This window comes from Jaculus jaculus, chromosome 4 (genome assembly GCF_020740685.1).
Source record: "Jaculus jaculus isolate mJacJac1 chromosome 4, mJacJac1.mat.Y.cur, whole genome shotgun sequence".
In the NCBI taxonomy this organism is placed as follows: Eukaryota; Metazoa; Chordata; class Mammalia; order Rodentia; family Dipodidae; genus Jaculus; species Jaculus jaculus.
Genome location: NC_059105.1, coordinates 50,029,138 through 50,041,828, shown reverse-complemented (window position 1 = coordinate 50,041,828; position 12,691 = coordinate 50,029,138). Strand labels below are relative to the sequence as shown.

Genomic DNA, 12,691 nt, shown 5'->3' with positions numbered 1-12,691 from the left:
AAAGAAAAGAAAAGGAACAAAGAACCCAAGAAATCACTTAATCCTATAATCCTTCCTTTTTTTTTAAAGACTAGTATGAAAAGAACATGTTTAGAGTTTATGAGTAGCAGAATTCTGCACCTGAAATTTTGTATAAGCATCATACATTTTAGTTATCAGTGCTTTCCTATCTTACCTTTCATAATATTTTTCTGTTTTTTTCCTTATTCTCAAAGTTGAGTGGTTTATAAGGTACCTTTTTATGAAATTTTATACATATAAATGATGAAGTTTTATCCCAGAAAACCCTAAAACCTTATACTTGTTTATATTTGTTTAAAGATATGTTTTAGTGACATAATTCATATTTTAGAACAATGCAGAAAAGATACGAGCATGTGCTGCCGACACATTTACAGAAGACTCAGGATACAAAGAATATTACTCCATCCCAGTCATGGAATTTCAAGGAAAGAGGTAAGAAACTTTCAGCATGTATTCTTACTGGCCACAACTTGTTGAACATTAGCAGAGAAAAAGAAAAGTGTCAAAATGGAAGCGCTAACTTAAAGCCTTAGAATGGCAGCCCTGTAATAGCAGTCACACTGTGAGTGACGTACTGACTCCAAATAGGACTGGTTAGTACTCCCCAGCCTTTGATAAATTCATTAGCGCTTGCAGTTAATTTTGTCATCAACACAGTAGTTGAATAGGGATGAAGACAGGAATCAAATTTGGTGGGGTAGCTGATAGCAATGGACTTAGCACAAACTTTATTTCCTTTTGAGTGTAGCTTAAAAATTTTCACCAGACTTTGCTCTGCCTGTCACTTTTTTGAAGTGATATACTTCTCCCAACATTTTCAGAGTCTTTTATGTGCTGTGTTCTTGGGGTTTCACCATGGATACTAAATGTTGAAAATATAGGATATAAATCTCAGAGGAAATATTTGCAAATAAGCAACTTTAGTGACTAAGCAATCTTCCCAGGCCAGAAGAAATATTTGGATTAGAAGTACAGTTTTAAAATATGAAGGAGCCAGGCATGGTGGTACATGTCGTTGATGCCAGTACTTTAGAAAGCAGAGAAAGGAGGATCATCATGAGTTCGAGGCCACCCTGAGACTACTTAGTAAATTCTAGGCCAGCTTGAGCTAGAGTGAGAACCTACCTCGAAAATAAAATATATAAACACATGAAGGAAGATTTTGTTTGTTTGTCTTAATGGAACTGACGTTGTTGAAAGGATAGGACCAAGTCTGGGGATCTGGAGAATAGAAACTTTAAAATGGGAAAGGGAAAAGTAAAGGAGAGGGAGTGCAAGGGGGACTGGAAGGGAGTAATCCACAATGGAGGATGAGGAGACTGCGGTGGTATGGAAGTCAAATGGGGGAAAACTTAAGAATATGAATATATTTTAAAGCATCAAATATGAAAGAGAAAAGGATGAAGCCATTTTAAGAGTGAAGAACTCTCTCTACATTTGGCTGTGACTTGATAAGAAAATTTTAAAGGTTTTATTAAAGGAGATTGTTTGCAGCTAATTCAACAGTAAAACAGGGGAGAGTTAATGAAATGGGAAGAAGTAAAAACAAAGACTAGAAATTTCTTCCAAGATACATGAGAGTGAGATGTAAAGTACTAGAGTCACAGTCAAAGACCACGTGGCTCATGACCTCTATGATTATGACAGAAAATCATGTGAGGATGGGGACTTGTTAATTTTCATTTGAGGATGTCCACCATATGTGGAATCCATGGAGCACACCTTCCATCTTTGGAATTTATGGGATAACATGCACCTCTCATGAGGAGGAAGCTTTTGAAACCCTTCACCTGTTGACATACTCCACACTAAATAGTGTCCTGGAGACACTTAAAGTAAACTGCTCTCCTGCTTTTGGAATACCAGTATTCTAAGAATGTAGGGAAGCAATGGTGATCAAAGCTGCACTTGAACAAAGGCTGTTGCTGGAGCCAGAGCCCAGCTGTATAAGCACCCGACCTCTGTGCTGCCAGAGACCCAACCATTGCAATGGCACGTCGTACTGCAGCTCTTTACAGCATTTGTGCATCAGTGTTGATTAATGGTAGGTTGCTAGATATGAATTTTCAGATTTCAAAGCCAAAATAAGCTTATTTCTTATTAGTTTTGCTTCATTGTGGGTCAGCCAGCATGAAACAAAACTAAAAGCCACAAGTAAATAACCCATATTTTCCTGGCTCCTATGTCAATTGCTAGAGAACGTTCAGTTCACTGTATAATCCAACCCTGTGTAATTTTTCCTGGAGTTTGATATGCTGATAGCTCAGTATTCTCAACTGCAATGAGTTATCTTTAGCTTCTTTCTTTCTCATCTTGGTTTCCAAGATGGTCAGTGTCTCCTTTTTTATACAATTTTTAAAATATTTAAATTAATTTATTTGAGAGAGAAAGAGAGGATGTGCCAGGGATTCTAGCCCTGCAAACAAACTCCAGATGTATGTGCCACCTTGTGCATCTGGCTCACATGGGTCCTGGGGAATTGAACCTGGACTCTTTGGCTTTGCAAGCAAGACCTGAGTGCTAAGCAATCTCTCCAGTCCTCTCCTGTTTTTATAGCAATCACAGCCACAGTTGGCTCCCTAGGGAAGATAAAAGGAATTTTCCTACAACTAGACAATACAGAGCTGGCCCAGAAAAAAAAAAAAAATCCCAAGGACATTGTCAGCATGACTTCTGATGCTTAGAGTTATATGGAGGCTGTCTTAAGACTTAGGGAACCTACTTTTGGGTTTAGGGTATCCTGTCTTATCATTCTACACCAAACCAAAGGTGAACTGTTTTCTTCCAAGCATTCGTGTTAGTCATCCAATACAAATTAAGCATTCACATATGACCCGTACAGCTCCTTAAGGTCCTGGAGCTTGTCACCACTGTGATTTCAAGAGCATTCCTGCCTTCAGCAGAAGACCTGCTCTTTAATTTAGGAGGCTCCAGGCTAATAAGCGAGGCAAGTTCTACTGATGAAGGTGGCACCTCCATAAGTCATCACTTAGGGACAAGTGACAAACCCCACCACCTGGTCTAGCACTATACCTGTGCAGTGTGTGTGGGCGGTGAAGGCTTTAGTTTATATTACAGTCAGATTTTCTTTTGTGGGAATGGTAGTAGAAAGGATGAAGGGAACCCTCAAATAAGAATGAACAGATCCCCAAACATGACTCCACTTTCCACACTTGGAAAATTGAAGTAAAGGTCAGGGCAGAGATAGTTTCAGTCTCTATTTCCCAACAGACTTCCTATAACTGACAAATGCCAGTAATTCTTCCTTAGCCAATGAATGGTTAAGAAGTCTCCTTAAATGGTGTCTCTAAATTACTTCCTCAGAAATTAGTATAATGGAGCACATTTCTAGGTTCTCAAAAGTAAACTAACAATCCCTGAGTGACATCATCAAGAGGCCAAGGAGAGGAGAACCAACATCAAGAATATTTATGTACCAGCAGTAGCTAGTTTCACTAGGGAAGAGACCTAGAAAAAGTTAGGAGGCCTCTCAGTAGCAGTGGCAGCAACTGATGTAGTCCTGCTGAAATCTGCTCATGGAGAAAGGTTCTGTTACCAGTTGTTAGGCTGGGTCAGAGCCTGGGCTTTGGCATCCCTACCAGGCTAGGTCAGCCACTCAACCTCAATATACCAACTAAAGGGAAAAGTAATAGTGACAAGAAGAGAAGTTTATTCAATGTGGCCATATCAGGAAGATGAACAAATAAAGAGGTTCAATGACCCCCCAAAATCCATCTTTGGGGTAGCATTAAGTAGAGAACCAGAAGAATGCATAACTAAGCAGTCTTGGTTAATGTATAGTCTTGACCACCACAGTCCCATCATTGTCTCAACTCCAGTCTCTCTTGCAGGTGGTCTGACAAGTTGTTAGAACTGTGGGAAATCTCTACCAGGTTTCAGTATTTTCCTTTTCCCAGCATGAGAATCCTAGGGAAATTCTCCTTTTTTGTGAACCATTGTTTCAATAATCTAATAGTCTAAGGGATGGGTACAAGACACCCTAAGGAACAGGGTTACTTAAGGTTTTGTAACTGCTCCATTTCAGAATGATGGGGCCCATGCTTGTTGCAACCATCTCCCCGTTTCTCAGGGACCTGGTGGGTTGGGAATTTCTTTAGTCCACTTCTGCAGAGCCAGAGAATCTTTCCAGGTCAGGCTCAAGGTAAATTACCCTTTGAGAGAGCAAATATTGTCATAGTTGGATGAAAACAGTAAGAGAAGGGAAAGCAAATGATTGGAAGATAAACCCCAGACTCCTTATCTCAAAACCTGGGCTTCCAGTAACTTCTAAGCAGTGCCCCCAATAGTGGCCATGGGAAGGACAGGATGAATCCACATGCTCAATAAGAATAATAACCACGATACAATTTTAACTCATAAGTGGATAACTATGCTACTAATAAAGTGTTATTTAAAGTACATTTCTATATTTGATTTTTATGAAAAAATCAAGTTTTGCCAGCATAGAAAAGAAAAACAATAAGTCACTTCAAAATTAGAAAAACATGCTTTTTCTTTTTTTTTTTTTAATAGCTATTATGTGATCTACTTTAAGCTTGAAATTTTCTATCAGCAACTATTTAAGACGCAATGGTGGGGAGCCATCAATGAAATATTATCCAATCTGAGACTGAAAAGACTTCCACTGACAGAAGCTCAGTTGCATGAACAATTTAAGAAAAAATTTGGCTTTAAAAAAGCTATGAAATGCAAGGTATTTTGGTGACTATTATGTAATTTGGGATAAGAAATTGCATGTTATCAATAAGTATATGTATCAGTTACTTTCTTATTGCTGTGTACAAATACCTGACCAGAAGCAAGTTAAAGAAAGGAGTTTATCTTGGCTTCTAGCTCCAGAGGGTAGAACACACTGTGGTAGAGAAGGCATGGCAGAAGCTGAATCTCATCATATCCTCATATTGGCAGGCAGGAAGCAGATAGAAAGTGAGGCTGGGAGAGCTGGGTGTGGTTTGCACACACCTTTTATCCCAGCACTTAGGAGGCAGAGGTAGGAGGACCGCCATGAGTTTGAGGCCACCCTGAGACTACTTTCCACCCTGGGCTAAAGTGAGACCCTACCTCCAAAAAACCAAAAAAAAAAAAAAAGGAAGGAAAGAAAGAAAGAAAGAGGGGCTGGGCTATAAAACCCCAAGCCTTCCCCAAAGTGACTCACTTTCTCCAGCAAGGATCCATCTCATCTCATAAAGTTTCTATACCTTTCCCCAAACAATGCCATCAGCTTGGGGCCAAGAGTTCCAATACATGACCCTGGGTGGGGGGCATCTAATTTAAACCACAACACTGTGTGTCTCAAATCTTAGGAATAAATAGGTTAAATAAAGCTTTCAATATGAAATAAAAGTTCAACATTTTATTAGCTGAAAATCCCTATTTATGGATATCTAAATAGTTCTGGATTACAAATTTTGGCAGAGGACAAACAAAACTCAATAAACTGGTGATTCATCTTAACAATGGCTAATATTTATTGATTTCTTATGTTGGACTCCAGGAACTATTATAAATTTTAAAAATCTCTTGTGAAGTATTAATTGCATTGTTCTCATTCTTTTTATACAAATGAGAAATTTGAAGTATAGAGGATCTCTCCCAAATCACACAGTTATCAAATGGCAATGCCTGGCCTCAGTCCTGGGAGTTAAACCTCAAGAGCAAATCTAACATCCCAAACCCAATCTCTTGTCTGTTTCACAGACTTTGCCATAACAGCTTCTGGAACTGATGAGTTAAACTCTCCAACATCAGAGGTTAGACTGATACCTGCTGTCCATTTCTTTGTTTAAATAGCAATAAATTGTAAAATTTTAATAACATGTTAGTCTGCTTTAAATTAGTAATCAGAATGTTTAAGAGTATAGCATTGTTACCTCTCCATTTGAGACCTCGTGCAAACAAGACAAAATACATCTCCACAACTGTATATTTGACATTTCTGGTTATCTTATTTAGTCTGTCCTTAAATCAGAAAAGGAATCTAGTGATCTTCATTTGCTTTTCAAGTATCTCAAAGATATTCGTCTGCTCTTTAAGTTGTCTGCAAAGACAAAGGATCTACAACTTATTCTTGAATGAGGAATTTCATAAATACATTTTTACAGTTCCAAGTGTCACTAGCTCCAAGAACTTTAAACATGTCCAGTGAGAAGCTGTCTGTGGCTCTTGTAACAGCAGTACAGCTGAGCAGCAGTCACATGACTGTTAATGTGTTTCATTTCTCCTTTTCCCCCATAAAGCAAACTTTAGTACATTTCTATTTAATTTTAAAACTAACCTAGACTTTTACATAATCTTAGAGTCTCCCATTTGGTATGAAGTCTGCTGTTGAAAGAGGCTTATCTGCTGTTTTCCACACATTTAGTCGTAAAACTTCAAGTTCGACGATCAATGTTTCAGATGAAGCAGGTTATACTATTTTCCATCATGCTGCTCTGCACAACAGAGTCTCTGTCATATGTCAACTGTGCAATTCCAACTTCAATGTCAACCAGAGACGCTTTATTATGTTCAGCCAAGGTACTGGAAAGTTTTTAAACCCAAAATGTTTTATTCACCTCTTAGTCAAGATTAAGAATGAATAATGAGCCAGGTGTGGTGGTGCATACCTGTAATCCCAGCACTAGGGAGGCTGAGGTGGAAGGATCACTGAGAGTTCAAGGCCACTCTGAAACTACATATGGAATTCCAGGTCAGCCTGGGCAAGTGTGGGACCCAACCTCGAAAAACAATGACAATTTTACAGCAAGGCTGAAATTTGATGTTGGTAGATTGAGCAAAGTTGAAGAGTGTGTTTTATTTATCTAAGGAGGTTTTGTTTTCAAGTATCCATTGATGTTAGTTTATATAGTTACATATTTGTTGTTGCATCTCTTCTACTTGATTATGAGCTCCATAAAGAACAATGATTAGGCTAGGGATGTAGTTCAGAGGCAGAGCTCTTGCCTAGCATATGCAAGGCCCTGGGTTTAATCCCAAATTCTGAAAAAAAAAATCCTGAGTATTTGGTTGACCAAATCCTAGATTATCATGTTATCCTAGAAGAATGTATCCAGAAGGATATATTTATTGGATGGATAGATGACAACATTTGATAAACATTGGCATAATTAATATGTACTGATACGCTATAGAAACTTAGAGAAAATAGAGTAAATATGACCATAACGTCTAAGAATTGTCTTATCCTTATCCCAGAGTTCTCAAGCAAAGAATAGTAGGTAGATTGTTGAAGGCTGACAACATGTATTACTCTACTAGTGATATTATTGCCCTATCAACATGAAATGATCCCAACTGTGAGTTACCAGGCATGGAGAAGTAGATCTTCCAGGTCTCTCAGATGTGGTCTCCAGCACATGCACCTTGCTCACAGGGCTTGTCCAGAGTTTACACTCAGTTTAGTTTAATGTCACCTTGCTGCCTCTCTCTACACATATTCATTTCATCATTCATGAGTCCTTTGGCTAATTTAGGAAATTATTATGAACTAAAACTCATTAATAAACATGTATATTCTGTTTTTCAACAGAGTCATCTAAAATGGATATTAAGAAAGAAAGAAATGGTAAGACAATGAAATATTTCGGTAATTTTAAAGACTATTGCATATATTAAAACATTTTTTTCTGGGCATGATGGCACAAACCTGTAATCCCAGCACTTTGTAGACAGAGGCAGGAAGGTAGGAATCTAAGGGCATCCTTAGCTACATAACAAGTTCAAGTACAGCCTCTGCTACATAAGACTGTGTCTCAAACATTAACAACACTCACTACAACTCAGGGAACATTGTGGAAGAGGCAATGGAAAGGATGTCAGAGACAGGATGGGGAGGAGTGCTTTGGAATTTTGTCTTTTATCTACACAATATTGAGCCCATCTACATGTTGTTATAGATGGTGAAGGAAGACAAAAATGTAAAATAAAACAAAGACATCAAAATAGTAGAAGTACTGGTTAGAGGGAGCTAGAGGTTTGAAAAAGGGGCAAAAGAGAGTGGTGGGAGGGATTCAAAATACATTGGGTAATTCTGTAAAATTGTCAATAAAAGTTAAAAAATAAACAGCTGCCCCAAACTATAACTAGTCTGCTGCATGAGAAATGTGGCATAATGATGTTTCCTATTCATTTTGAAGTACATTTCTTCTACCCATTGTTGTTTATTTTCCTCTAGAGTTTCCTTTTGTTTGGGAAATTTTCTGTCATCTCTATTTGTTTTCATAAATTCAGGCCCTAAAGTGATGTTTATCCCTTGTATAAAAGCAGTTGAGCTGAGGATATAGTTCAGCAGTAAAGTGCTTGCCTAGCATGTATAAGGCAATGGATTTAATCACTAGCACCAAATCTCCAAATAACAGTTAACATAATTTAGGTACTCTGCCATCTCCTAGCAATAATGATAGATGGAGTCATAAAAATAATTATTGCCAAAAAAATGAGGTCTGGAGGGATTGATTAGCAGTTAAGGCCTACAAAGCCAAAGGACCCAGGTTTGATTCCCCAGGACCCACATTATCCAGATACACACGGAAGTGCACACGTCTGGAATTCATTTGCAGTAGCTGGAGGCCCTGGCGCACCCATTCTCTCTCTCTCTCTCTCTCTCTCTCTCTCTCTCTCTCTCTCTCTCTCTCTCTCTCTTCCCCCCCTCTTTCTCTGTCAAATAAATAAATAAATTAATTAATTAAACAGTCATTTTCAACCTGGAGAAATGGCTCAGTGGTTAAGATGCTTGCCTAAAAAGCCTGACGATTGGGGTTTGATTCCCCAGTACCCATGTAAAGCCAGACATATGAAGTAGATTATGTGTCTGCCATTCATTTGAAGCAGCTGGAGGCTCTGGTGCATCCATTTTCTTTGTCAGTCTCTTTCTTCTCTCTCTCTTTCTCACTCTGCTTTCAAATAAAAAAAAATTAAAAATGATTTTTGTGGGGTTGGGAAGAATGCTCAGTGGTTAAGGTACTTGTCTGCAAAGCCTAAGTACCCTAGTTTGATTCTCCCAGTACCCACATAATGCCAGATGTACACGGTGGTGCATGTATCTGGAGTTTGTGTGCAGTTGCAGGAGACCTTGGAACACTCATTCTTTCTCTTTCTACATGCTTCTTTCTCTTTCTCTCTCAAATAAATAAACAAAATATTTTAAAATGATTACTATTGGCTGAGGCAAAAGTTTTCATATAGGTATCAGGTCAAAATTTTGAGGTTATGCCTTTCTGTATTTAATAGATATACCTACACAGCCTATATCAGATAATTTAAAGGATGTTTATCAGTAAAGAAGCTACTTTAAGCTAGGCATGGATGTACACTCCTTTAATCCCAGTACTTGCCAGGTAGAGGTAGGAGGATCTCCATGAGTTTGAGACTACTTTGACACTACATAGTGAATTCCAGGTCAGCCTGAGCTAGAGTGAGACTCCACCTTGAAAAACCAAAAAGAAGAAGGAGGAGGAGGAGGAAGAAGAAGAGGAAGAAGACACTACTTTAAAGGGCCTGAGTTGGCAAGGGGGAGAGGGACTAGTTACTTGAACTGGCTCCTTCCTTTGACATAGATGCCAAGCAAAACTGAGATGACCCCAGGGAGGGAATCTTGTTCTTCAGTGCTACTTGGTGGTTTTGCTTCTAAAGATGTATGCTTACTCATTAGACATTCTGACATGAGTAAAGATTGTAAGATGGCCTAAATTAATCCTTTTAGTGCTTGTTTTGGAGATTTTATATTGTTTTGTGTAATACTGGGCTCAGTGGCTGCATGTATTTGTTTTAGGGGCACTAGCTCTTTGACCATTAAGCAGCTGTCCTCCATTCCAGGCCCAACCCCTTTACACCTGGCTGCACAGGCTTGCTCACTGGAGACAACCATCTGTCTACTCGCTTTCAAAGCTGACTACACTCTGACTGAAAAGAGAGGCTGGATGCCCATTCACTTCGCTGCTTTCTATGACAACATCTGCATCATCATTGCCCTCTGTAGGAAGGATCCTAGCTTACTAGAGGCCGAGACAACGGCTGAGTAAGTTAGCAACATTTGTAAGACTATAAAATTCTGCTTTTGTGGCTTTAACACACTGAAATCATGCAATTGGGTGATTTGACAGAAATGACCTTAGAATTGGTGAGGACAGGAGTGTCTACAGCCTATTCTTATTTCCTGGAATAAGGAACGAGTCCTAGGGAGTTTCTCTTAGCCCTTGAATCAGTAATAACTTCACATGTTAATTTATAAGGCTAGGGGCTCAGTGTACTAGAAGTCTGGGGCTAGAGAGGCGAAAGTTGCTCTTATCTCCTATACAAGCAGGAGGTAGCCCCAGGACTCCAGACCAAATTAGACAGAACTGTGTCATTGAAAAGATATACCCTGGTATTCAAAAGGGAAATACAGCAAACAGAAGATGAGTTTGAAACAGGCAACTGTCCCCCATCTTCCATTTTATAACTTTAAGGAAGATTAACCTTTAGGGTGGGATATAAATCCGTCTGAAGTTTCATTCTCCTCTAGAAGTCTAACGACTAAGTTATTCTTTCTCTGAATTTGATTAATGCATAGCTTCCTTCAGTGTAGATCCTCCAACAGCCTGTTTTTCATTATCCAATGGCCAAGGGCTAGCAAAAACTGTCAGTTTGGGGGAAAGTGGCCTTTCTTGTTGCTCTTCTGAGCACCTGGTGTTCACATTGTCATACAGAATGGCAACTACTCCTGCTTCCGTCCTCACCCCTCACTGTAGAGGACATAGAGGAAAAACAGCTCAGTCCTTTCTCTTCAGGGAGTGATCCATTCAACTTCCATGGGCCCCTGCTGTCCAGACTTGTCTGGATAGTCATGCACCTGCCTGTGAGGGGTGAGACATGGGACAAGGATATCCAGGTATCCAACCCGATGGCCTTCATTATCTAAAAATACACAGTACAGTTTTCATAAGCCTATTAGTTTCTGCCACAGTGAGGAAACTGGGATTTGAAAATCATATCTAAAGTGTAAAGAAATGTGTTTGGTTAGTCTCTCTATCTGCTTTATTGCTTGTAAAGTTGATAATACTTGACTTTTTTCCTTAACTTGTAGAGTTATTCTAAGGATTACATAGGGTAGTGCAGTATAAGAACTTTATATAGTATCAACTTCCAAACTCATGATAAGGCCTGATAATTAAGTTTGGCAAAAGAATGAGGGGGGTAATACTTAAGACAGCAAGGCAAGAGGGAGAAATTGGTTTACATGTGAAGTTCTGAGGACGTGAAATCAAAGGAAGAGAAGCTGGTGGTAGAAACCAATGTTTCTTCAGGAACATAACCAGATTTGCAACTATGGGTGTCTCAAATATTATTCTAAAGTGTTCCTTGCTTTTTAGGAATCAGTGTACACCACTGTTACTTGCTGCAACTTCAGGAGCACTGGACACTATTCAGTACCTGTTTTCTCTTGGTGCTAACTGGAGAAAAACAGATATTAAGGGAAATAACATAATTCATTTATCAGTGCTAAGTTTTCATACAGAGGTGCTCAAGCATATAGTAGAGTTAAATCTTCCTGAACTCCCAGTTTGGAAAACTTTGGTAGGTGAGTCTAGAGCATTTTTTTTCTAAATAAATACTCTGATTAGTATTTGGTATGATTATTGATACACTGTTGTATAATATATATATCACATTTTAAACACACAATCAAGATTTTTATGCATTTAAATCAGACCTAGTACTAATGACAAGGAGCTATATTTTTGTGTGCAAAATATTTTTCTTTCATTCATGTCTGTGTTGTATATATATATGGTGTGTATGATTTATACATGTGTGTAAAGAAGTGCATACCTTCTACACATGTGTTTTGAAACTACTGCTCTTTTGCTTTATTGAGATGGAGTCTCCTGCTTTACCTGGAGCTCACTGTTTGTCAGTTAGCCTGGCTGACCAGCCAGTCCCACTTACCTCCATTCCCCTCAGTACCAGTGTGAGAGGCGTGTGTGGCCATGCCCAGCTCTTGATGTTGGTGTTAAGGATTACACTGAGGTCCTCTTACTTTCACAGCAGGTACTTGTAGCTACTGAGCCATCCTCTCAACCTTTGTAGATTTATTTCTAATATAACTCAAAGGTCTATGATCCAGACTATATCTTACACTATTGCATTGATTTCCCAACTTTCTCAGAAATCAAAACATCTGCATCAAAAAGATAACTTCAAATAAAAGGGAGGGGACTGGAGGGATGGTCAAGTGTTAAGGCGTTTGCCTACAAAGCCAAAGGACCCAGATTCAATACCCCAGGACCCACATTAGCCAGATGCACAAGAGGGCACATGCATCTGGAGTTCTTCTGCAGTGGCTGGAGGCCCTGACGCGGTACCCATTCTCTCTCTCTCTCTCCCTTTCTCTTTCTCTGTCAAATAAATAAATAAATAAATAAATAAAAATAAAATATTTTCTTTTTTTTCTTTTTTTCTTTTTTTTTTTTTTTTTGGTTTTTCGAGGTAGGGTCTCACTCTGGTCCAGGCTGACCTGGAATTAACTCTGTCATCTCAGGGTGGCCTTGAACTCACAGCAATCCTCCTACTTCTGCCTCCCAAGTGCTGGGATTAAAGGCGTGCGCCACCATGCCCGGCTATAAAATATTTTCTTTTAAAGAGAGGAAAAGGAAGAAATTAAAGTAGA

General features: G+C 38.9%; 1 protein-coding gene across 2 annotated transcripts in view; it reads left to right on the top strand.

Moving 5' to 3' along the window:
* Positions 1–12,691, top strand: part of Ankar (ankyrin and armadillo repeat containing) — a 65,611-nt gene that overhangs the window by 13,511 nt on the left and 39,409 nt on the right. The window contains exons 4-9 of one of the 2 annotated variants that reach the window (XM_045147817.1): positions 353–456; positions 4,558–4,738; positions 6,342–6,561; positions 7,574–7,609; positions 9,859–10,060; positions 11,394–11,602. In XM_045147817.1, the coding sequence (XP_045003752.1) occupies positions 353–456; positions 4,558–4,738; positions 6,342–6,561; positions 7,574–7,609; positions 9,859–10,060; positions 11,394–11,602 (952 nt within the window). The remainder of the gene's footprint in view (positions 1–352; positions 457–4,557; positions 4,739–6,341; positions 6,562–7,573; positions 7,610–9,858; positions 10,061–11,393; positions 11,603–12,691) is intronic. The other variant, XM_004660263.2, reaches the window with a different exon arrangement.